Consider the following 26,382-nt stretch of genomic DNA (forward strand, 5'->3'; position numbering starts at 1 on the left):
TAGGGAAAAAAATGGAAGAAACCTTGGGAAAGGCAGTTCAAAGAGAGACCCCTTTCCAGGTAGGTTGGGCTTGCAGTGAGTGTCAAAAAAGTTCGTAAATACAATACAATACACAGAACAAAACACAAGTTCTGCACCTTGTTGGATATGGCCAAATGACCATATCTATTTAACAGGCTATTTTATCTCTTGTAAGACAACAAGGGAAACATCTTGTATGGTAAATCCATCCCTGCACAGAACCAGCATCAACTTGGTCACATGCTTCCTCCATGGCTTAAATCAGCAGAATTTCTGGTATAGGGCTGGAGATCATAAACCTCCTCAGTGGGATTCAGGAATGGACAGTATGATGGGAGGTATTGCACTAAAAATTGTGGATGCTGATAAAACCAGTTCTCGACCACAGGACATCGGTGGAAAGGTACTTTATCCCAGATGGCAATGTATCAAATCTACTCTGCCTCCATTTGGCCTTCGGCTGTAACAATGTTGTGTATTCTATCCAAAAATGCGAGTATGTGAGCTGTGTTGTAAGGACCTAGGTTGGAATGGCGGTGGAGAACTCTGTTCTGTGTAATGGCAAGACCACACTGGCCCAGGACATTCACAATAGCTCCTGTGGCCTCTCCTTCTTACTTTTGTGAAGTTGAGCCCAGCTTCATCTATGAATATAAATTCATGTGCTATTGCATCGGCATCCATTTACATCCATCCATTATCCAACCTGCTATATCTTAACTACAGGGTCATGGGGGTCTGCTGGAGCCAATCCCAGCCAACACAGGGCGCAAGGCAGGAAACAAATCCTGGGTAGGACGCCAGCCCACCGCAGGACACACACACCCACATACTAAGCACACACTAGGGACAATTTAGAATCGCCAATGCACCTAACCTGCATGTCTTTGGCCTGTGGGAGGAAACCGGAAACCCACGCAGACATGGGGAGAACATGCAAACTCCATGCAGGGAGCACCCGGGAAGCGAACCCAGGTCACCTAACTGCGAGGCAGCAGTGCTACTACTGCACCACTGTGCCGCCCTCCATTTACATTATTCTCTAAAGACAAAATTGTGTAATTCAGTACATCACTACTATAAACATACATGTTACTGTAAAATTACTGTGTATTTAGTGCATAGTACTGAAGTGTCCAATACTTACCTCCACACATTCATGCCGCATGTCTTTTACCTTCTCAGAATTCCTTTCATATGGCACTCTTTCATGGGTACATTATGTTTTTAAGGATTTTCCCCCGGGGTTGATAATGATACCTGATGAATGTTGTTGAAAATTGTTGTCATTGTGAGGATGTTCTTGAATTTCTCTGAGGTGTATAGTGCTACTGGCCAAAACCATGTATATTATTATTCCCTCTTGTTCTGCTGAGAATATAGAGCTCCTATGGAGACCAATCAAAATACATCTCAGTTGCCACAATGTACTGGTGCAGTACATATAGTTGACATTGTAGAGAAATCGTAGAGAAAAGTTGTTTTTCACTTCTGCTCCCATCAAAATGTCTGAAATACTTATGCAACAGTATATTTGCTGAGATTAGGCCTAACTCTTTGTCCAGCCTCTCTCAATGTCAAACCATGGTTTACCCCATGGTCGACTACTGTTGCTCTAATCTCATTTCATAAATTTGGTCCTTGTCTTCCCTGTTCATATCCTCTTTCAGGTCGACATTCACCTCTCTCTCTTCCTCTACCTACCCCTGTTCCTTTGCAGGGTCTCCCTCTCATTCTCACTCTCCCTTTTCCTCTCAATTCCATTTTGGTTGAAGACAAGGAAACTCACCTGTTCCCTTTCTATAGTGCTTACACCCGATTGGTGAATTTAAAATTAAACATCTGCTTGTCTTCACACCTGATGGTCATATCTAATCAGTTGGTTCATAAGTGTAGTATTTTGGAAGGTTGTGCTTTGAAATGGCAAAGAAGTGACATCATGTTAGATTTAAGTGTCTAATACAGAGAAATGTGTTTAGTATTTTGCAAAATATTTTGTGTAGTGTTTTGCAAACAGTGTGAGACTGAGAATGTGTGTATAATTGCACAGATCTGGGCTAATGTTTTGCTCCTCGAGTGTGTGTGTTATCAATTGTAAAAAACTGTAAGCAAAAGGTTATCTTGGCTTAGACAACAATAGAAACAAATACTGCTCAGAGAGTTACAGTAAATGATGAGGATAAGAGGAGGAGGACAAGGACATGGAAGTAGACAAAAGAGAGCCATCATGAATGAAATCCAGGCCACCCTTGTTGATCATGTGGTCAGCAATTGTGTGACTATGAGGGAGACTGCTCAGGTTCGAAATTGGTTCCTCAACTATTCACAACCTTTGATGCTGTATCTCCCACCATATTAAACATTCCTAAACCCCACTGAGGAATTTCTCTCTTTATGGAAGTGGTAGGCATATGATAGGCAGCCCTACAGATGCATTCTCCTTCTCCAGGCAATGGAGGAGGTTTGTGGGGATATAGATGAGTGTCATGCCAAGGGATGAATACTTCCTTCCGGACAAATACTTCCCCTGCTGTCTTAGCAGAAAGAACATCACTTGCAATGTATAGTAGATGAGGTGCTATGGTGAAATCTAAACAGAAGACACAATGCAGGCTAATTTTATTTTTATTATTACATGATTTTATTCAACTTGCTTTCTCTGTTTGTCTGGGTCAATTTTTGCAATCAATTTTTACCCGTTTTTACCAAACCGATTTTCTTCAAACTTTGCATGCATGCTGACCTCTGGTGACAATGCAATATTTCATTTGTTTTGACCCGGAATCTGTATGTTAATTACGTCAAATTAAAATTTCTCATTTCCTTATTTTATACTTTTAGTGATTACATATGTATATAGTGCTTGTAGCCTACACACATTAATATGAAAAAATAGCAGTGTTGGTCAAGTGGTTAGCATTTTGGACTTTTGATCAAACGGTCAAAGGTTCAAAACCAATGTGGACAAATTAATTATAAAAAATAATAATTTGAAAAATAAAAAAATGATATTGAAGTTTTGTCAAATTTACTTCAATATGAATGTTAAGCAGCATTGGCCAAGTGCTTAGTGTGTTGGATGTTCAATCAAATAGTCAAATGTTTGACACCAGTCTACACAAACTAATTTTTTTATTTAAATTGTACTATTTTTTCATATTTATATGCAGACTTGGTAAAATATTTTTTCAGTGATTTGGTGACATTGGCAAAGTGGATAATGTGTTGGTCTTTTCTAAGAAAGATTGAAGGTTTGATTCTACAATAGGCAAATGCACATTTTAATTGAATTAAATTAATTATTTTATGGGTGCCCCACAATTTTATTTTAGCCAATAATGACCAACGAAATCTAAGTACAAGAAAAAAATATTTTTTACTTTTCAATGCATTTTTGAATAAAATCATGTCACTTAAAAATCTTTATATATATATATATATATATATATGTGTGTATATATATATATATATATATATATATATATATATATATATATATATATATATATATATATATATATATATTGTGAGACATGCCCGGACACCACCAGACTGACACCACATCTTTATCCAAAAGCACATGTTTATTCACAGTTCTTGTACAACACAGTCCCACACAGCACACAGTGCTTCCCAGCATTAACCACCCCTGCTCTGGGCTTTTCTTCAAATGTCCGTGGGCCACCTTTCCACTCTCCACGGGAGCTTCGTCCTGCTCCCACTCCCGACTCTAGCTCTCCGATTGTAGGGAGGCAGCCCCTTTTATTCTCACCCGGATGTGCTCCAGGTGCTTGACGATGTTCTTCCAGCAGCACTTCCTGGTGTGGTGGAAGTGCTGCTCTTGCACCCGGAAGCACTCTGGGCGTCCCTGGAAGGCTCTTCCTCCATCTCCCTGGGTGTGGTGGAAGTGAATGCCTCCTGGGCTCTCTGAGGCTCGGGGCGCCCCCTGGCGGTGGCCACAGGCCCCAACGGGCTTGAGCCTCCTTGCTCCTCTCCCATGGTCCTCTCCAGATCCAGGGCAGTTTCCCCCTTGTGGCCCGGAGGACGAATTTGTCACCTCCCGGTCCTTCCAGGCGTCTCGGCTGGGTCTGTTCCCCAGCCGCTTGTGACAATATTATATATATACAGTGCATCCGGAAAGTATTCACAGCACATCACTTTTTCCACATTTTGTTATGTTACAGCCTTATTCCAAAATGGATTAAATTCATTTTTTTCCTCAGAATTCTACACACAACACCCCATAATGACAACGTGAAAAAAGTTTACTTGAGATTTTTGCAAATTTATTAAAAATAAAAAAATTGAGAAAGCACATGTACATAAGTATTCACAGCCTTTGCTCAATACTTTGTCGATGCACCTTTGGCAGCAATTACAGCCTCAAGTCTTTTTGAATATGATGCCACAAGCTAGGAAAAATAGGAAAAATAAAGTGATTTTGTCACCATATTTGTGTTTTATATTGACTACATGAACCATTTACTGCAGACTACCAAGCTCTCCATACTGAAAATGCAATAGGGATGCAGTGTTTTGCATTTATCCCATTGTTTGTAGTTGCTGTGAGTGCTGCTACTGACAACCCTGGCCAGTTCTTCTGTGAGGACAATTGTGATGAATTGAATTTGTTTGTTTTGTGGTTACTTAACTAAGCTAACTACAGCCACAGATGAGATGCAGTAAGTAATCTAGCCAACTAGCTAACTTTAGCTAGTCAGTATATCTTTCAAGCTAAGTTTAGCTACATTACATATTTTACATGCTGCCTAAAGTAGTCATATCTAATATTCATCGTATATTTAGCCTCTTTTTCAGGCATACAATAATTTGATAAAAGGCACATTAACAGAAGAATAAAACTGTATTGAGTCATTTTGCCAATGTAAGTGTGTAAATAGGTGACAACTTGACTGACAGGGAGACGTACAGAGAATATAAAAGTATGGCTGTATGTTAGTAAACTCCCATTTCTGCAGGGAGAAATCTGCTGTCACTGAGAAGTAGGCAGCAAGTATTCCCGGCAGAGTGAAAACACAGGTCTATTTATGGATTCCTTTGACTTAAACTACAACAATATAATGATATTTTCTTAAACATTATTCTATTTTACATAGAAGTTACTTACAGATATATAATGACAACAATCAAGATGATTTTTTTTCTATTATTTTTGATTGATGAGGGAATGTACAGAAGACATAAGTATGTGTATATTAGTATGGTTGTACTAGCTGTGCTACCCATCTAAGATAGGTTGAAATCTAAATAATCAACATAGACCTTGTGTATTAAGCATTAACATTTTCTATTGGAATGTATTTTCTAATGCCTGTATTAATAAAATGCACTGCATTTATTATTTCAACAGATGGCACATTACAAACATTTGTAGTAATAAAATGGCTTGCATTAACTGCAACAGATGGTGCATCACAAACATTATCACTGCTTTAACAAATCCCATACCAAGTGATACATAACAGTGATATAGCAACCAGATGGACACACAGATACACACACAGAAAGACACTTGTCCTTTTATTAAGGAGGATATTAGTGTACTTCAGTTACTCCTGAGTAAATGTTTGATATGTTCTTACTATGATTAGTTTATTGAGGAATAAATTAAAAATGATAAGTGTAATATTCATCAATAGTATGCTACTACAGATAATTCCTTCAAATTGGAATTTGGCAAATTGTTACTTAATAGGCCAATGTATGACCTGATTTTTGTTCTCTTTAAGATAATAATGCTATTACATAATTTTCCTATTACATTATATTAATAACTATGAGGTGAAGTGAGGTTGGGAGCATGAACCACCTGGCTTGGGACCCAAGTGCAGCGAGTGACACCTCAGCACCACACTGGAACAGTTATACCTTATAATTTGTCCATGGTGCAGACTTTAGGTGCATCACCTCATGATATTCACTGGTCCTACCTGGTTGCCCCATTAAAAATCTTCTGGAGGTGTTCCAGTAATATGTAATTGTGCCGACTTAGTAAACGTGCTTACTTCAATTTTAGGATTGGAGAAAGCCAAAGCCTATCCCATCAGCAGCATTGACTTTACATTCTGTGCACAATTATTGGGAAAATTTTATTCTTTGGGATTGATTTATTTTTTTTAAACAAATAAAACATTCAAAGTCATTCCAAAATATTATTTTACATCAAACCTGAATGTTTAACAAAGGAAAAGTAAGTTTTATCTTTCTCATGAGGAATAAAAAGTGTGTGCAATTATTAGGGAACTAAATTACAAATCTTTTTTTTCCTCACTTGTTTATTTGCTTGCAGCAAATGAAACAATCTACATATATAGCCACCCTTCTTCTGCCATCAATTTCCCATCCATTGCGTCTGTCAGTTTCTTGATCTGCTAACGATGAACATTTGTTGATGCAGAAATCACAGCCTCCCAAATGCTGTTCTAAGAGGTGTGTTTTTCATCGCCATAAATCCCACATTTGAGAAAGACCCACAAGTTCTCTCAATAGAACTTAAGTCAGTTGAGGAAGAGTACCAAATCATTATTCAGCCATCTTTGAGGCTTTTTGCTGTCCACCTCTAAAACATTAGTCTTCAGGTACTTATTAGCCCACTCTTGATGTCTTAACTTATGAGTCTTATTCAGTGGTGGACAGCCTTCTTTACCTTAACCATGTGTCTGAGCGCTTGACACCTTGTATTATTGGACACTCCAAGCAGATTGCAGTTTTGCAATATCGAGGCTAAGAGGCTCCTGTTTAATTCTTTTTAAGTCTTTTACATTTAACTTGCACCTTTTCTTCTCCATGCGTTTTTTTTTTATTTTTGCAATCCTGTGGAGCATTTGCAAAAAAAAATCTTTTGATTTTTCCATTGATCACTCCACAGTAGTTTAGCAATTTCCAGAGTGTTGGATCCATCTGAAGGACATTTTACAATTTTTTATTTTTCAGTATTAGTTAAATCTCTTTTTGGCCCATTTTACCTGAGGTAACGAAACTGCCTAATAATTATGCACACCTTAATATACTGTAAGATGTTAATTACTTAAAGCCACACTCTCCCTCATTAAACAGTTAAACAGCACCTGCAGATTATTAGGATCAAAAAGCATTCAGGTTTACAGTTGGAAAATGTACATAGAAATAATGATAAAGTCAGAAAATTGGCTTGCCTAATAACTGTACATGTACAGTATATATTGTGTATATTAATCAGTTACAGCTACTTTGAAATGCTGAAGTTGCATGTGGGAGAATGACCGAGGTAGGGAAAGATGCAAAATGATGAACTGTATTATGTAATAATAAACTGATTATTTAACATCATTAAAATAACAAAAGGTATATGGGTCCTTGCATAAAACACAATACTAAACAGTTGGTACAGGAAAATATGCTTAGGAATGACCAATGAAATTGGTTTGTGATAGTGTGCCACCAACATTTAACTCCACCCTAAACATCTAGCTACTCCCCATTCTGTAGGCTGTAGAGATAGTACTTACGCTGCAGCAAGGACAGTCTCTGATATGGAGTCTGGCAGGATTGTTGTAGGAAAACTCTTTTTAGGAATCATGTTTCCTGACAATACCTTTTACAAATGTGTACATTTCTTTCTCTTGTTTGCAGCAGCCTTCAGAAAAATTGATAAGTAATGCTGACCTGACTCTTTTTATGAGTGTTAAAGCTAAAATGAAGAGAATTGTCCATAATTTGGAATTATTTTATTCTTATTCTTAATAGATGCTGATCAAAAAAGCACATTGTGCAAACTGTTTCAGCACTACAAGCAGACGTTTATGCAAACTTCTAAAATTCAACCGCATGCTCATTTTGTTCAGTGCATGAAAGCAGATGACCATTAATTACCTTTTTACACAATAACACAGGCCCATATCCAGTGGGCTATAAAAAGCAAATTCAAGTAAAAGCAGCCATAGCATTGTATTTATCAAAAGACAAGGCTCCAGTTGAAACTGTGCACAGCAACAAGGGTTTTTGTAAAAATGACTAACACCCAAGACAACAGATATATCATCCCCTCTAGCAATTATTTTTCCCAAGTTGCACTGTCTTTACTTTATTCCAAATTGAATTGGGTTTATAAAAGAGTCACTTTATGCAGCACAACTGATTTGTAGGTATGTAGAACTATGGAAAATGTGTGAGTATAAAGTTTCATTATATTGATGAGGAATTTATTTTACACAAACAGCAGATGCTTGCAATACTGAGTGTGCCTTTCTTTATAATGCTTTCATCAAGAATGGGGCACATCTGCTTAAGGACCAAGTCTGGAGCAGAAAACAGAGTTTTGGAGACAGTATTTAACAGTGTGCTTATACAGTAGTGCTTAAGGCTTTGGACTTCAGACCTGGATGTTATGGGTTCAAATCCTGCTACTGACACTGTGTGACCACGAGCAAGTACTTCACCTGCCTGTCCTACAATAGGAAAAATGAAAGAAGTGCAACCAATTGCATCTCAAATTGTGTACGTCGCCTTGAATAAAGGCTTCAGATTTACAATAATCTAAATACGTCTTGAGCTTGCTATACATTAGTGCATTTAATGTGTTTACATACCTGTACAATAGAACAATCAGGCTGTGTTTATAATCTTACATTGCTGGTATTTAAGATTCTATTATACACTTTAATTTTTATATACACATGTAACTTCTGTTTTCATAATACAACACAAACCCAATTTAAAATTACCACTTTTTAACATTTTACATTTTTGAGTTATAAGTGGTGGTAATGGCTGTTTTTTTAATAAGTTTTTTTGTGAAAACAGGTTTGAGTTATATTTAAATTTTATTTCATAACTATTTGATTATGATTTGCTGTATTACAACAACAGTAACACATTTTAAATATATGTTCTATATCTTCATTGTAAAAATAAAAAAGAATGTTAAACATTAAGTTTTTGTTTTTTTAATTAATTCACCATTTACCAATTTCACATTAACAAATGTTTAAGTGGTTCCCAGTAAAATGAAGGTTCTAATGTACTGATTGTATACAGAATACAGTAAATGCATTTGGTAAAGATAAATTACATATTTCAATGTAGAGCGGATAATAGAAGTTAATAACCGCAATTACAATACCAAAGGTAATAATCGTCACCCCTAGAAAAAGCAACCTCGAATTCACACAACGGAACTCGCACTTAGTATCAAAAGATCAGTTCAGATAAGCCCATCAACCCTCTCAGAGACCACAGGCGGATCAAGAATCGAATCCATTTAACTGGACATGTAAAGAAGACATGACAAATTTTAAAAAGGATAGCCCCTGCAACTGCACCCTTTATCGATAAATTCAATTAATTTTCTGCGTAACTACTTGTACTATATCTTAGAAGCAGTATCCCGGAAGCACATATTAGATGTTCCGTGCTAGCATGGCGGCTGTGAAAGTGACACCGCCTCTATCTTGGTTACGGAATACGTGACGTCACCATCGGCGCGGAAGTAGACACGTGGGGAGAGCGAAGAGAGGCGAAGGAAATAAAGATAGACGGATAAGTAACGTAAGTAAAGTTGGAGAAAAGAGGTTGGTTGAAGGAGGACCGGGCAAAATGTGAAATTAAACGATCAAGTCTCCTTTAGAACTCTTCACCTTTATTAGTTTATCCTTACTGTTGAAATACCCCAAGGCCTGGCCTGTTGTAACTTCATCTGGCTGTGCTTGAGATTTTTGTGATTTAACTGCTTCAAACTAGAGGTCTTCGGCAGTGACGACAGAAAAATAGTTTAAGTAAAGGCAAATATTACTATATAAGGTTTGATCTCGCGTGACAGTCGGCAGAAAGCGAAGTTCTTGAGTATCTGAGATTTATGATTGTGGTGGAGTAGATTTTACGGCGTTCCTGATTGTCCTTACATTTCATTTCATGTAGTCTGCGCTTGGAATACACATGACCGCTGTCATTCTTATCTAACTCATTTGATACTAACTACAGTTTTAACGATTTTAATTTTCTATTTTTACTTGAAGTTTGTGATAATTTGACATACAGAAGGACTGGTCATTATGGTTGGTCCCCAAATCAGCTGAAATGTAAAGAGCCATTATCAGCTTGTGCCCTGCTTAATCCCCCTCCACCCAACTTTACGTACATTTTCAGGTTTGCAGATAACACAATCAGCATTCGTTTAATTACCAGAAGCGATGAAACGGTCACATCCAAAGATGTTAAGGTCCTGGTAGTACCTACCACAGTAATTGTCAGTATCATCGGCAAGCATTGACTAGGCCATCCTGCCTTTTATATTCCCGGATGTCTAATATGGTCCAATTTACCAACTGCAGTACCAACGAGTACTTTCTAATAATCTACCGATGTGCAATAGAAAGTTTATATACCAGATGTGTCACTGTTTCTTGGAGAATAACTTAAACTCGATTGCAATGCAAAACTTAAACTTGATTGCAAGGCAAAATGGGGTCTTGAAAAGAGTCTGCCATAACTGAAGGCATGGGGTATCATAAGCAAGAAGCACAATATCCTTGCACATGTGCATAGTTTGTCTTCTTCCATCTAGTAATAATACAAAAGTAGAAAAAATACAGATTATGTCCCTTAAAGTTGTAATAAGTCTATTGGACACACATCTTGTGAATGCACTGATCAGTTAATTTTATTGATATCTATATTATTAGTAGTATAGTACAGATTCATTGTATTATTTTTTCATTTATGATTAATTCAGCAAATGTTTTAGCTTGATTATACTGTAAATGTTCACAAAATTAGTAATTCCTCCGACTTTGAGCAGTTTTTACTTGTATATGAGGTAATGTTATGCAATTGAAATTAGGCATGAACTACTGTTCACCACTGTAATCAATTTCTCTTTAGTTATATAAGATGTCGAATAAACATTATGCAAAAAAAATTATTTTTGCCAATAATTACTTTCATTATTGGCCCTGAGATGTTTAAATTATTGTTAAAATACATTTGTAATGGGTAAATAAGAATTGTAGAAAATAGATAAGAAACACTACTTCGGCTTCTTTATACCAACAGCATTATACCTATATGATGCCTCACTGAGACTGTAACTGTCAAGTCAGAAGTTTTCTTTCTTCATGTTTTTCTTTATTTTAGTCATTCTGAGGTATGTTTGAGGGAGGGTTGTCTTTTGTCATAATAAGTATTATTTATTTAGCTACTGTAAAAGCCAGATTTCTATCTATCTATCTATCTATCTATCTATCTATCTATCTATCTATCTATCTATCTATCATTAAACAAAAATGTTTGGTGTAGGAAGAAAAAATGTAAATAAAACAATGAAATGATGCAACAATTTGCTAATACTGCTAAAGCAATACTCTCATTCACATAAAGTTTTGAAAGCAGATATGTTTTATGTTAGGTGGTTATGTAATCATTTTTATTCCATTTGTCTTTCAGTCCCAGAAATAGATTGTGACACAGTGTAGACCAATGGCAACCCGCGCCTCTTTTGAAAACAACAATGAAATTGGCTGCTTTGCCAAACTTACTAACACCTACTGCCTAGTGGCCATTGGTGGGTCAGAAAACTTTTACAGGTAGGTTTATTTCCTTATTTTGGGAGTCTAAAGATAGTTCTGCTAAAATAAATTTGAATGTTTAATCCTTGAGCAGACCTAACAGTTATTCATATCAGTAATGTTTTCTGTCATATCTATGTTTTGTGACTTCATTTGCCTGTTTTAATTGCCTTTTTCTGATTGTGTTTATATTGCAGTATATTCTCAAGTGACCCAACCTTCTTGTTCAAAACTGCTTATTATACTACCCAAACATTGGTCCATACTGCTGTTAATTCAATTGTGTGTTGCTTGGCACTAAATGTTATAAAGTGGTTTACATAACTCTCGGATCCGCACTGCTTAAATAAGCCAAAAGGAGTTAAAGGAATACTACATTTGAAAGTGTTTTTTTAATCTGCTACTTACCTTGTGTCACTTTTTGTTTGTAGTGATGATTGAGAAAAACTGTTAATCCTTTTTTTTTTTTCTTTTGGAGAACAGCGAAAACCAAATTACTCATATTGTAGGTATCGATGGGGACCAACACTGCAGAACAGCAGGTCAGGTCTAGTTGGGGGAGTTGCCACACTCGCCACGTGACGAAACAGCTCGGGATTCTTGTTGGCAACCCCCCAGGCAGACACACAGTCCAGTCCCACACTCCAGAAATGACCCTTTTTCTGCCGCAGCAAAGTGTTACATTGGCTCAGTCCAGCCACTTGATGATCCTGCGTGCCAGATCACCCTCGGCAAATTGTGCCACATGGCCGTAGTGCCTCATCATAACTGCCTCATTTGGGACTCAATGAGTAACCGCTCATTTGACACAAAGTCACACCAGCGGTACCCAAGAATTCTCCAAAGAGACACAGTGCCAAAGGAGTCCGGCCTTTGTCTCAGGTCACTGGATAGCGTCTCGTAACCATATAGCAAGACAGGAAGCACCAGGACTCCATAAAGACTGGGACCTTTGTCCTTTTGCATAGATATCGGATGCGCCACACACCCCTTTCCAGTGACCTCATGACCCCACCATGCTCTCCCAATCTGTCTACTGACTTCATAGGATGAGTCACCATAGAAATTAATATCATTGCTGAGGTAAGTAAACCTCTTGACAAGGTCGACACTCTCTCCACAGACAGACACACTGCTGGTGGCCACAAAAGCTGCAAAGAAACTCTGCCGATATTTGTGTTTGTGCTCCATGAGAACCTTCAGTGCCAGGATGTGGTCGATGATAAACTTCTTAGGCGTAAAACGACTGCTTCGGTCGCTGGTAGGTGAGCAGGTGATCACGAATCCTATTGAGGGTGACCCTAGCAAGGACCTTACCCGGCACCAAGAGCAGTTTATCCCCCTGTAGTTGCTACAATCCAGGCAATCACCCTTCCTTGACGCCAGTCTCCCAAATGGAAGCAAAGATTGCTTGCCAGTGCCAGGAGGATAGCCTTACCACCAGCCTGGAGAAGTTCACCCCGGATACCTGCATCCCTGCAGCCTTCCCTACCCTCCTCTGGTTCACCACCTGTTTAATCCAAGTGAAAATTGGGGGTTCACAGCTGATTGGAGGATCAGCCTCAAGAACTGTGGACCCAGAGATATACAATGTCCTAGCCAGAGGATCAGCTTTAAAGTAGCAGAACAGCAAACAAAATGTCCATGGGAGGTAAAAAAAAAAAACCTGAAGTTAATCATGTTGCATAATTCACATTTCAGGTACCCAGTCGTATGCTCCAAAATCCTAAATTGTCTGTTTTAGCCAAAATATTGTTATATAAACCACTTCTGGAAAATTTGCTCATGCATGATGGGCGTGCGTTAAAACGGAATTGGTCAGCTTTTGAAGCTTCAATTCAAACACTTGTTCATGTTTCAGCCCACCACACTTTTGTTCTTAAGATATTTTTTTGGGCATCAACATTCAACAAAATCTTAGCAAAAATATACGTTTGGGACATAGTGAGTATGCAGCTAGATACCTGACATGTTGATTATGTGACATGAGTAGTCTGAGATTTTTTCATGGATATTTTATATTTTTTGCTGTTAAGAGATGGCGTCCGTTAACACCTATTTTAACAAGAATTTTGTTATCACCATTCTCCATAAAAATGTGAGATTAACATTTTGTCCTGGCCATAACTGCAAACAACATGGGTTAAATAACAGATTAAAAAATTATCATTTTTAGTTGAATATTCTTTTAATGTTACGATTAGATATAAAACTGTTACTTAGTAACTGGTGACTACATTGTAGCCTAATTATTATCTATAGATATTCAACTTCTGCCCATGAATTTCCTTCTGCTAAATAAGACAAAATTTTTATATCTTTTTTTTTGAAGTCAAAAGTACCTGTCATTGTTCAATGAGCATTTGTACGAAATAATAGCATGGATTTTCCATTACTTTCCAGCATGTTGGATATCGGGGAAAATATTGTTTAAGTAGTCTTAGCTCGGGGTGAGTAGTTAATTTCCGATGAACAGCTGGGAATAGGAAAAATGTGATGTGTTTTGAAGCATTTGCTTTTTTTTTTTTTTATTTTTTTTTTTTAAACCAGAATGTGTTTTTACACAGATAAGTGACTTGAATTAAATAGAAGACACTTGTTACAGTTTTATTTTTTTTATTCAGAAAGTAAACCCATGAATGGAGATAAAAGTCATTTGATTAAGCATATTTTTAATTAAGGGGCATGAATTGTACAGCTTCAAGAGATTGATTAAAACATAAATCAGAGGATTCTGCCATCTGTCAGGCCTCTGTTTGGCCACTTCCACTCTAGTATTATCAAATGGCAGACAAGGCAATGGGTAATCCCTCTGAAGAGCTGTATCAATAATAAAGACGTATTCTTTTTGTGCCAGCGTCTTTGAAGGGGAGCTGTCAGAAACCATCCCTGTAGTACATGCCTCCATAGCAGGGTGCCGGATTATTGGAAGACTGTGTATAGGTGAGTCTTTAAAAATCTTTGTATGCAATTCTGACTCCTTGGAGGCCTCTGAATATTTATACAGATCAGGTAATGGTAGCAGGTATTGGTGGTCATTTTTTGTCATTAATTTTGAACAGACACTCAAACAAATCTTTATTTAGGACATGTTTAACTTAACAGTTTATATGTGTGAAAAATAATTAAAGTGATCTAGTTGAATCTTTTAATATTAGTATACATTAGTTAGCATTTTGTTTTTGTTTTTTTTTTATTGTTGTATAGTAAAAGCACATTAAAAATGCAGTTTAAAAACTACTCGAAATACCACAAAGTGTTCATTATATAAAACTATAAGAGTTTTCTGTCCATCACACTCGTGCACTCCTTGACTTTGAAGCTTGATCTTGGACTCACTCGACAGCTTATGCTGTGATACACGGAACACAACCCATAATTTGGATGTTCGGCTCATGGAGAAAATTTGCTTACCACCACCAATGAAGTGGAAATGTGCATCACTTAACAGGAAATGTACAAACCAATGTCAGTAGAACAGAGAGCGTGCACACAGTGCTGCTGGCACAGACCGAACCCTGCCGATATTGGCAGGAAAATCACACCCACCAACAACTCCCAGTGCAAAACAAACGAATACACTCCTTCACAGTGAGGCACATTCAACACACCAATGACACACGTGTCAACTGTGGGACACGAATTGCAGGCATGGGAAGCATTGACTGTTTCCTCCCCAATCTTTCACACTGCATGCAAAACAAAGTTATACACACAGTTTTAGCATGAAAAATAACAGCATCTGTGACCTCAGCTTAGCATCAGGCTGAAAGCTGGAGCCTTTCACGGACAATAAATAACATAAGACCGCAGACAATGCTACACATACCAAAGCATAAGATCAGCCTAACTTCTGCAGGAAGTGCAAGAATAAACGATTTATAGTGTAGAACACGTACGCTGAACACACATCTCCTTATTTTTTATATCCATGTAAGGCTGTATTGATTATCCCTCCCAGACAAAGTGCATATGTGTTTAAATTTTCTGAAGAAAAAAAATTAATTTGCCTGAATCGAAAACTGGCTTATGCAATGTTGCTAATCATTACCTTTTAAGATGTTATATCACACTTAACAATAACTCTGAAATGCACTGCCTCATGTTTTTAAACGAGCCAGCGCTGTTGTCCTCCTAAATATCACTATTGACTTCCCATTACAAGTAAACAACCAGTGTGAACTGCTTTTTGAAGTAACCAAAATACAGACGGACTTTACAATTTAAAAAAAAAAACAAAAAAAAAACGTATTACACGATGGATCTAGGCCAGGATGGAACACCATGAACTTGCTTTCTCTATAGCTAATGGAGATGGTCTTCTTTTAGAATGTGATAGAAACAGACAGAAGATTGTGCTGTTCTAGTGAGTAAAACCATTAGTACCTTTTATTTGTTTTATTTATTTGATGGAAGGAATTTATTCATACCCACTGTATAATAACTCACTAATTTTTACCTTTTATGACTGCTTTTTTTTAACTAGTATTTTGCTTCAAATCAATTAACTTTAAGACCACTTTAATAACATTGCTGAATACCTGGTGATGCCCCATACTACCCTTCCAACTATAAATGTTTTCCTTGGTCTATGTACCCAAATGTTTTCTAATAGAACACAAGTTAAACAATACAATATACGAGCACAGAAAGACATCACACAGCTCCCACAAGTTAATAAGTACTTCCTCATTGCTTTTACACTTGACCAGCACCATCGCTGTATAAATTAGAGTACTCCAAACTTTTGGTTTAATATTTCATCAAATCCTTGCAGTGTTTCATCTTTTTTCAAAAAACATTTCATTTTGGACTTCCACATTACACCACATCTAGGTACTTTTTACATTATTTTTATTTGATGACCAGACAAACACATACACAGTATCAACAACTCTTTGACATCTTTGGGAGCCTCTTGATACCCTCCCAGGACATGGTACTTGTGTGTTTATTATTATATTAGTGGACTTCACCCTTTTCAGTTCCCTTTTTATTTGCAGACAAGAGGTACTTGTATTCCACTAGTATTTGTTATTTGCCTATAGATAAGCAGCAGTGTGTTGTTAGAAGAAAAAAAAAATGAAATGAATGTATTACAAGAGTGATATAGTACCATGTTTGGATAAAGCATCCCATATCAGGATTGCCAATACAAGCTGAGTATGCCTTTTTTTCTGATTATATTTCTGATCCCATTACAGTTTAGCATAATCTGGCTCTTTATTTTCTTAGTTTCTTTTTTGGAGGGTAGGGTGCACCCGGCATCCAGTCCAGGCAGAGTCCTAGAGCAAGTTTTTTTTTTTAAATTGTTTAGAGGTATTGAATTTATAAGGTCAACTGATTGCACTTTGATGTTTGACCACTCTTAAGTGTATTATTTCCTGTAATAGTATAGAATCGATATGATGGAAGTGAAGAACAACAAGACAGTGAGCCGTCAGTGACGTTCAGGCTCTAAATTTTCCATGAGGGAGTTAGGAGAAACTTTTATAGCAAACAGAAAAGGAAAAAAAAATACAAAAGCAACAGGCTCTGTGCTGCTGAGCAGTAGCATGTGGATTAGCACCACCATCACAGCATAGAACAATCTGGACTGTCTCTGCTCCTCCCATATATCCATGGTGGAAAAGATCAATGAGAACCTGAACTAACCTGTATTAGTATAGCAGTTCTTACAAATGATATATCTTTGTATATATTTTCATTACAGTTTAGTTCATGTAGATGTCTGATGAGAACAGACATGTTTTAAAACGGTGTACATTTTTCTTTAGAAGAGGTTAAAAAGTTGGATAAATATTTACATTTTTTCATGCATCATGTTTTAAGCCTGCTTGTTTATCCAAAAAGTATTTTGCGACCATGAACTTACAGGTATGTTTGTTACTGTTAATTTAAATTAATTTTTCATTTTATGTGTGTTTTTCATAACACTTGTCAATGTAATCTTTACACTTCCCAATTTCCTTATTAATCAAATGTGAGAGCATAAATGGACTCTCTGTGACAGGGTTGGTTCCATGCTCCCGTTTGCCTTTGGGGAGTCTTTGCACCTGGATTATCGATACCATAACCAAGATTAACCAAGATGAGCCGGGCAAATGAGAACACACATATGCTGCAAGGTGTAGGTGCAAAAGTGAATAGGGTTTTATTACAAACAAGATCAAAGTGTCCAAATTAAAGTGCAGTGCTCCATCCACTATAAATGAATAATCCAATAAAACAAAGTGCTGGTGGAGGTAGAAAATCTCTGGGTTCTTACAGATATTAGTCATTACACAATATATATGTACATATTGTAAAAAGTGCACAATGAGAACAGAGCTTGAGTGACTCTTCAGTTTGAGAAGATTGTTTGGACCATTTTGATCCCCATTTGATGCCTTTCAATGCAGGAATTCATCTCACCCATGCAGTGGACAGGAACCTAATCATTCTCCTCTTATTGTTTAATATGGACCACCATTTTTACTTTTTTTTTTTTTTTTTTTTTTGGAGTTTGATTCTGGCAGTTGCCACACTCAGAGAAGCAAAGTGTCTGAATATTATTATTCAGCACATTTCTCTTTTTCTATGAGGAGCAAGTTATCTCCTAGCATCTGCTGCAGGCCTTAGGCATTTCTTTGGTAAGTCAAAGGCTTCCAAATGGGTCGTATACGGAGGTTAAGATATGCTGTACCTGTGGCTGAGTAAGCAGAGTTATGAATTCTTAAAGAGAATAGTTACAGTTGAAGTCAGACATTTACATACACTTATGGTGAATTCTTTAAAACTCACTTCATAACCCCCTTCACAGATTTTATACTAATGAACTATAAATGTGGCATACCCTCTACATTATGCAGGGCAAAAGTAATTTTTTTCCAGTAATGTTCAGAGTATTTCAATTTTTATTGACTATATCACAGTTCCAGTGCATCACAAGTTTACATACACTTCATTAACTGTGCCTTTAAAGAGCTTAGAACATTCCAGAAACTGATGTCAAACCGTTAAGCAATTAGACAATTAGCTTTTGATAGCCAGTTAGCGTAATTGGAGTCAATAAGTGGATGTATGTTAAGGCCTACCATAAACCTCACTGCCGCTTTGCTTGACTTCATGGAAATATCAAAAGATATCAACCAAGACCTCACAAAAAAAATTTGTGGACCTCCACAAATGTGGTTCACCCTTGGGAACAATTTACAAATGCCCGAAGGTTCTACATTCATCTGTACAAACTATTATGCAAGTATAAACACCTTGGGAACACACAGTTGGCATACCACTCAGGAAGGAGATGCATTCTGTCTCCTAGAGAAGAATATACTTTGACATGAAAAGTACAAATCAATCCCAGGACCTTGTGAAGATGTTGGAGGAAAGCGGTAGACCAGTATCTATATGCACAGCTAAATGAGTGCTATTTCAACGTAACCTGAAAGTCTGCTCAGCAAGGAAGAAGCCACTGCTCCAAAACTGCCATAAAAAAGCCAGATTGCACTTTGCAATGGCACATGGGAACAAAAATCTTACATAAAAGTCCTCTAGTCTGATGAATCCAAGATCAAACAGTTTCGCCATAATGACTATTGTTATGTTTGGAGAAAAAGGGTTTAGACTTGCAAACCAAAGAAGACAATCCCAACCGTCAAGCATTGAGGTGGGACCATCATGTTGTGGGGGTGCTTTGTTGCACTAGGGACTGGTACTTCACAAAATAGATGGCATCATTAGGAAGGAAAATTATGTAGACTTACTGGAGCAGTATTTCCAGAGCTCAGCAAGGAAGATGCAACTCAATCGCAAATGAGTCTTCCAACTAGACAATGATCCCAAGCATACCTCCAAAGTTGTGGCAAAATGGCTTTAGGACAACAAGTTAAAGGTATTGGAGTGGCCATCACAAAACCCTGACCTCAAAGTAATCGAAAATTTCTGGGCAGAATTGAAAAATTGTGCGTGAGCAAGGAGGTCTATGAACCTGTCCCAGTTACACCAGTACTGTATGAAGGAATGTGCCAGAATTCCAGCAACTTATTGTAAGAAGCTTGTGAAAGGCTACCCAAACCGTTTGGCTTAACGTAAACAATTTAAAGGCAGTGGTACCAAATATTAACAAAGTGTATGTAAACTTGTGATTCATTTAAATTGTGATACAGTCAATAAAAAGTGAAATACTTTGTCTGTAAACATTGTTGGAAAAAATTACTATGAAGGGGTTATAAAGTAAGTTTTAAAGAATTCACCCGAAGTGTATGTATGGTGTAGTATTTCTCTTTTTCTCAATTGACACACCCAATAATGATTTTCACCAATAATTTAAGCACTGTTTGTTTGTGTTCCCAGCAGTGTTGTTAAGTAGATTGGTCTACGGGCAAAAGAACATGTTACAGAGCCCGCAGTTCATTCAGAGATTTCTGTAATTGAGTGGTTAATTTTTGAAGGTACAGATGTGTGGCCAATAGGCCGTGCACAGATGCATTTCATTTGCCTTTTTCCTTTAGACTGTCAGCTCCACAGGCTTTTTTTGTTTTAGTGGACAGTGTAGTCTGAAATTTTGTTTTCCTGTTTTGTGTTGGCATATAGTATTTGCTTAATATGTTTATATTTTTTCATTGCATTATTACTGTTAATAACTTTAAATGTTTAATTTATATAATTAATGTTTATAGATGTTTGTACACTTTTTTCTGATAATTTTATATTGTTTTGTGTTTTATAGTAAGTATAAGTGCCAAAATCTGCATAACATTGAACTTCTAAATGGGAAGTATACTACAAAAAAATTAATGGAGCTGAATATGCATTTTTGCAGTGTTCGGTCCTTTTGGATGATTGCATTAATTTTTTTAATGTGTTTTTATAGTGTTCTTTACTGTGCTTTGAAATAATGTACATTAACAAATTAGTGATGTAGATTATTTTAGATATTTGTGTTCAAGACATTTACTGCTGTCTTTAATTTCTGAAATGTATGTAGATTTGGTAAAAGGCATATGCTCTGTTTTTCTTTATATTGGTAGTAATGAACTATAAATTACTTTTGCACATTTAGACAGTTGCTGACTGCCTTGATTTATTGTTTATGTGAATCATTAGTAGCTCTTTATGATGGTAATATGAAGAAGTTTCCAGGAAATATAAAACTTGAATTTATCCAACAGTTTTTTAAAATATGTTTGAAAATCTAAGGGTAAGTCCTCTAACTTTGAAAGGAAACAATATTATTTGCATTGGTAAAGAGAATTAAAGCAACATTTCATCAGGTGGCTGTGAGCATCTGTAACACATTCCTGAACCATTGCACTTTAACAGTTGATTACAGAATGCCTAGTAATTATCAATTCTGTATTTCATTGTACTTTCTAAAGAAGATACCTGTTTTAGAAAAATCATATTGGTTGAATTTTAAATGTGGAAATTAGGAGAACATTCATAAAACTGAACAATCACAAAGATGGTTCCACTTCAGTTGAGGAAGAAATAAAGCAAGTAACATCAGACAAGGCATACATCATGTGTTTATATAGAATAACTCAGAAAGAAATGAGATAGCACAAATTCTTTCTTGACACAATATTCATAGCTAACATAAGTAGATTATCTTGTAATTCTGTGTGGCTGTAAGATAATTATTTATCCTCTTTCATATTAGAAAGGTGTTTATATTCTTAGTTTTTGCAACAGAGAAATTGTACATTTTTATTGAAATATGTTTATATGTTAGAGGTAGTGCCTTAGTATGATCACACACACAGGTCACCAGTAACAGAAAGCAATGCTAAAGAAAACTCTGTACCAGCTGTATATTCGTGTCCATGCTGCGATAGGCTATTAAAAATGCATTTAGAACTGGTGATCCTTCAATCAATTGGCCACCAACCTAAATCAGTCAATTTTTCACTACAAAAGCTTGATCCGTGAGCAGTAAACTTGCAGATCACAAAAAACAATTTTTTCACCATATGCTTTTCTAAGCTTCACAGTAATTTAGTTGCAATGCTCTTTCATGAGAGGTTTTATGGTAGTTTAGGGAGTGTATGTCTTTCTTTCTTTTTTTCAGCGATTTCCTTTAAACAGAGAAAGGCAGACTTTCTAATATTCTTTTTCTTTCTGGTAATATCAGGCTTTACATTAAAGAAAATGTGAGTAATAAATTGAGAAAAAGGACTCGGATGAGTCAACCTGTGAAGTTAGACAGATGGCAAGAAAAGCTACTTTAATGAATTCAGACCTTTTTATTGTCCTTTAATTAAGGATAAGAAGGTTTGTGTGAAGTATAGCAACTTACATTTTCAATCAGAAAAATTAAGAGATAAAGAAGAATATGAAATTGCTGCTTAGTAAACAATAGGAGTGTGAGCTTAATAGTAACGTTTGTCTATTTTACTAGTAAAATTGTTAAGTGAGTTAACCTTGTATCTTCTTGGTACACAGTTTATGAACATTTGATAGATTGGAGGCTTTTTTAAACGTTTGTAATGTGTGTGTTATTTTTGTGTGTGTTGTACAATAAGTTAAAGCATAATTAAAATGGTAATCCGTATTTATAAGTATACCTGAAGATTTAGGAATGTCTACCTGGTATACTGGAAAAAACATGTACTATAAAAAATGCTGTAATACAATTAATGATTACAAATTATTAAAAGCTGTAAGTGCATTTATATGTACATTTTAACTGTGTTAACTGTCAATAATTAATTAAATCAGTGTGTCAGAATATATATGTTACCATCAATATGTGAAATTAGGCATTGTATAGAATTTTGTGTAATGCCTAGATATTGTATACAATGCCTAGGGAAAGTATATAAATAACATGAATATTGGTTAGTTACCATAAAGTGGCAGAATGCATAGAAATATTTCATATATTTTTGTAGCACTCACTATATGGCTGGAGGATACTGTCCCAAGAATTATTCTGGCTTAACACTGTAAAGCACATCATTACTTTCACCCTGAGTCTGACTCGGTCTTTATAATAACATAGAATTCTGAGCCTAAGCCACACTGGGGATTAATGATAAAGGAGGTTAAGGGTGAGCCTCATGCCCTGACGTTACCGTGTCAACAATTAAACCTCTTTTCTGTAAGCTATCTCATCATTGTTGGCAGTCGGGCTTAATGATGGTGATTTTCATCAGCAAATTTAATTATGTAGTTGGAATTGGATTTAAACAAGCAGTCACTGGTGAAAAATGTATACAGAAGAGGGGTTTGATACATTATCCTGTGACATGGATGGTGTCATGCTACTTATATGTGATAATTTTGTATTTAGTGAGATGATTGATCTATTCTTGCATTTTCCCTTAATAGTTATAGCAGTGTTCTGCACCTGCATTTGGTGAGAAGTGCTATGCCAGAACAAGTTATTTTCTACTATTGTGTTGTATTTCTGAGATGACAGTGATAGACTGGCCAGCTAACTCTTTTTGAAAAGGATTACTTATGTTCTGTTTTGTATGTTGTATTTACCCCATTTTCTGACATCCATTGCACGTTCAGCCTACCTGGAAGTGGGTGTCTCTCTGAATTGCCTTTCCTTCCTACCCAAAACACAAGTTTTTTTGGGGAGAGCTTTTTTTCTTGTCTTCTTATGGAGTCATGGTTGAAGGACTTGTCAGCAAACGGGGTCTGTCAAAGCCCGTTAAGGCATTCCTTGTATGATTTTGGGCTATATAAGAAAAACATTGTTGCTGATGTTGTTCCAGTGCACATATGCAAGTTATGTAAGTCAGTAAATCCAAAATACCATTTGAGGAATTTGGTGGTCAGCTTTGATGGTATAATACAGTTGTGCTTGAAAGTTTGTGAATCCTTTAGAATTTTCTATATTTCTGCATAAATATGACCTAAAACATCATCAGATTTTCACTCAAGTCCTAAAAGTAGATATAGAGAAACCAGTTAAAAAAATGAGACAAAAATATTATACTTGGTCATTTATTTATTAAGGAAAATGATCGATTTGTGAGTGGCAAAAGTATGTGAACCTCTAGGATTAGCAGTTAGTTTGAAGGTGAAATTAGAGTCTGGTATTTTCAATCAATGGGATGACAATCAGGTGTGAGTGGGCACTCTGTGTTATTTAAAGAACAGGGATCTATCAAAGTCTGTTCTTCACAACACATGTTTGTGGAAGTGTATCATGGCACGAACAAAGGAGATTTCTGAGGACCTCAGAAAAAGAGTTGTTGATGCTCATCAGGGTGGAAAAGGTTACAAAACCATCTCTAAAGAGTTTGTTCTGTTTACCAATCCACAGTCAGACAGATTGTGCACAAATGGAGGAAATTCAAGACCATTGTTACCTTCCCCAGCAGTGGTCGACCAACAAAGATCACTCCAAGAGCAAGGCTTGTAATAGTCGGCGAGGTCACAAAGGACCCCAGGGTAACTTCTAAGCAAGTAAAGGCCTCTCTCACATAGGCTAATGTTCATGTTCATGAGTCCACCATCAGGAGAACAGTGAACAACAATGGTGTGTATGGCAGGGTTGCAAGGAGAAAGCCACTGCTCTCCAAAAAAACATTGTTGCTCGTCTGCAGTTTGCTAAAGATCACATGGACAAACCAGAAGGCTATTGGAAGAATGTTTTGTGGACGGATGAGACCAAAATAGAACATTTTGGTTTAAATGAAAAGCGTTATTTTTGTAGAAAGGAAAACACTGCATTCCAGCATAAGAACCTTATCCCAGCTGTGAAACATGGTGGTGGTAGTATCATGATTTGGGCCTGTTTTGCTGCATCTGGGCCAGGACAGCTTGCCTTCATTGATGGAACAATGAATTCTGAATTATATCACAGAATTCTAAAGGAAAATGTCAGGACATCTGTCCATGAACTGAATCTCAAGAGAAGGTGGGTCATGCAACAAGACAACGACCCTAAGCACACAAGTCGTTCTACCAAAGAATGATTAACGAAGAGTAAAGTTAATGTTTTGGAATGGCCAAGTCAAAGTCCTGACCGTAATCCAATCGAAATGTTGTGGAAGGACCTGAAGCGAGCAGTTAATGTGAGGAAACCCACCAAAATCCCAGAGTTGAAGCTGTTCTGTACGGAGGAATAGGCTAAAATTCCTCCAAGCCGGTGTGGAGGACTGATCAACAGTTACTGGAAACGTTTAGTTGCAGTTATTGTTGCAACGGGGGGGGGGGTCACACCAGATACTGAAAGCAAAGGTTCACATACTTTTGCCACTCACAGATACAGTGCATCCGGAAAGTATTCACAGCACATCACTTTTTCCACATTTTGTTATGTTACAGCCTTATTCCATAATGGATTAAATTCATTTTTTTCCTCAGAATTCTACACACAACGCCCCATAATGACAATGTGAAAAAAGTTTACTTGAGGTTTTTGCAAATTTATTAAAAATAAAAAAACTGAGAAATCACATGTACATAAGTATTCACAGCCTTTGCTCAATACTTTGTTGATGCACCTTTGGCAGCAATTACAGCCTCAAGTCTTTTTGAATATGATGCCACAAGCTTGGCACACCTATCCTTGGCCAGTTTCGCCCATTCCTCTTTGCAGCACCTCTCAAGCTCCATCAGGTTGGATGGGAAGCGTTGGTGCACAGCCATTTTAAGATCTCTCCAGAGATGTTCAATCGAATTCAAGTCTGGGCTCTGGCTGGGCCACTCAAGGACATTCACAGAGTTGTCTTGAAGCCACTCCTTTGATATCTTGGCTGTGTGCTTAGGGTCGTTGTCCAGCTGAAAGATGAACTGTCGCCCCAGTCTGAGGTCAAAAGTGCTCTGGAGCAGGTTTTCATCCAGGATGTCTCTGTACATTGCTGCAGTCATCTTTCCCTTTATCCTGACTAGTCTCCCAGTCCCTGCCGCTGAAAAACATCCCCACAGCATGATGCTGCCACCACCATGCTTCACTGTAGATAGATAGATAGCTAGATACTTTATTAATCCCAATGGGAAATTCACATTCTCCAGCAGCAGCATACTGATACAATAAATAATAATAAATTAAAGATTGATAATAATGCAGGTGAAAAACAGACAATAACTTTGTATAATGTTAAATGTTAACGTTTACCCCCCCGGGTGGAATTGAAGAGTCGCATAGTTTGGGGGAGGAACGATCTCCTCAATCTGTCAGTGGAGCAGGACAGTGACAGCAGTCTGTCGCTGAAGCTGCTCTTCTGTCAGGAGATGATACTATTTAGTGGATGCAGTGGATTCTTCATAATTGATAGGAGCCTGCTGAGCGCCCTTCGCTCTGCCACAGATGTTAAACTGTCCAGCTCCATGCCAACAACAGAGCCTGCCTTCCTCACCAGTTTGTCCAGGCATGAGGCGTCTTTCTTCTTAATGCTGCCTCCCCAGCACACCACCACGTAGAAGGGTGTAGGGATGGTGCCAGGTTTCCTCCAAACGTGACGCCTGGCATTCACACCAAAGAGTTCAATCTTTGTCTCATCAGACCAGAGAATTTTCTTTCTCATGGTCTAAGAGTCCTTCAGGTGCCTTTTGGCAAACTCCAGGTGGGCTGCCATATGCCTTTTACTAAGGAGTGGCTTCTGTCTGGCCTCTCTACCATACAGGCCTGATTGGTGGATTGCTGCAGAGATGGTTGGCCTTCTGGAAGGTTCTCCTCTCTCCACAGAGGACCTCTGGAGCTCTGACAGAGTGATCATCGGGTTCTTGGTCACCTCTCTGACTAAGGCCCTTCTCCCCCGATCGCTCAGTTTAGATGGCCGGCCAGCTCTAGGAAGAGTCCTGGTGGTTTCGAACTTCTTCCACTTACGGATGATGGAGGCCACTATGCTCA

At 37.3% G+C, this 26,382-nt stretch overlaps 1 protein-coding gene across 1 annotated transcript in view; it reads left to right on the forward strand.

The window, feature by feature from the left end:
• The first annotated feature begins 9,437 nt into the window (after positions 1 to 9,437).
• eif6 (eukaryotic translation initiation factor 6) overlaps positions 9,438 to 26,382 on the forward strand; it is a 43,903-nt gene continuing 26,958 nt past the window's right edge. Inside the window, exons 1-3 of the mRNA XM_028811879.2 lie at positions 9,438 to 9,567; positions 11,461 to 11,600; positions 14,440 to 14,525. Coding sequence (XP_028667712.1) covers positions 11,494 to 11,600; positions 14,440 to 14,525 — 193 coding nt within the window. The 5' untranslated portion in view covers positions 9,438 to 9,567; positions 11,461 to 11,493. The remainder of the gene's footprint in view (positions 9,568 to 11,460; positions 11,601 to 14,439; positions 14,526 to 26,382) is intronic.

Source organism: Erpetoichthys calabaricus, chromosome 10, assembly GCF_900747795.2.
Source record: "Erpetoichthys calabaricus chromosome 10, fErpCal1.3, whole genome shotgun sequence".
Lineage (NCBI taxonomy): Eukaryota > Metazoa > Chordata > Cladistia > Polypteriformes > Polypteridae > Erpetoichthys > Erpetoichthys calabaricus.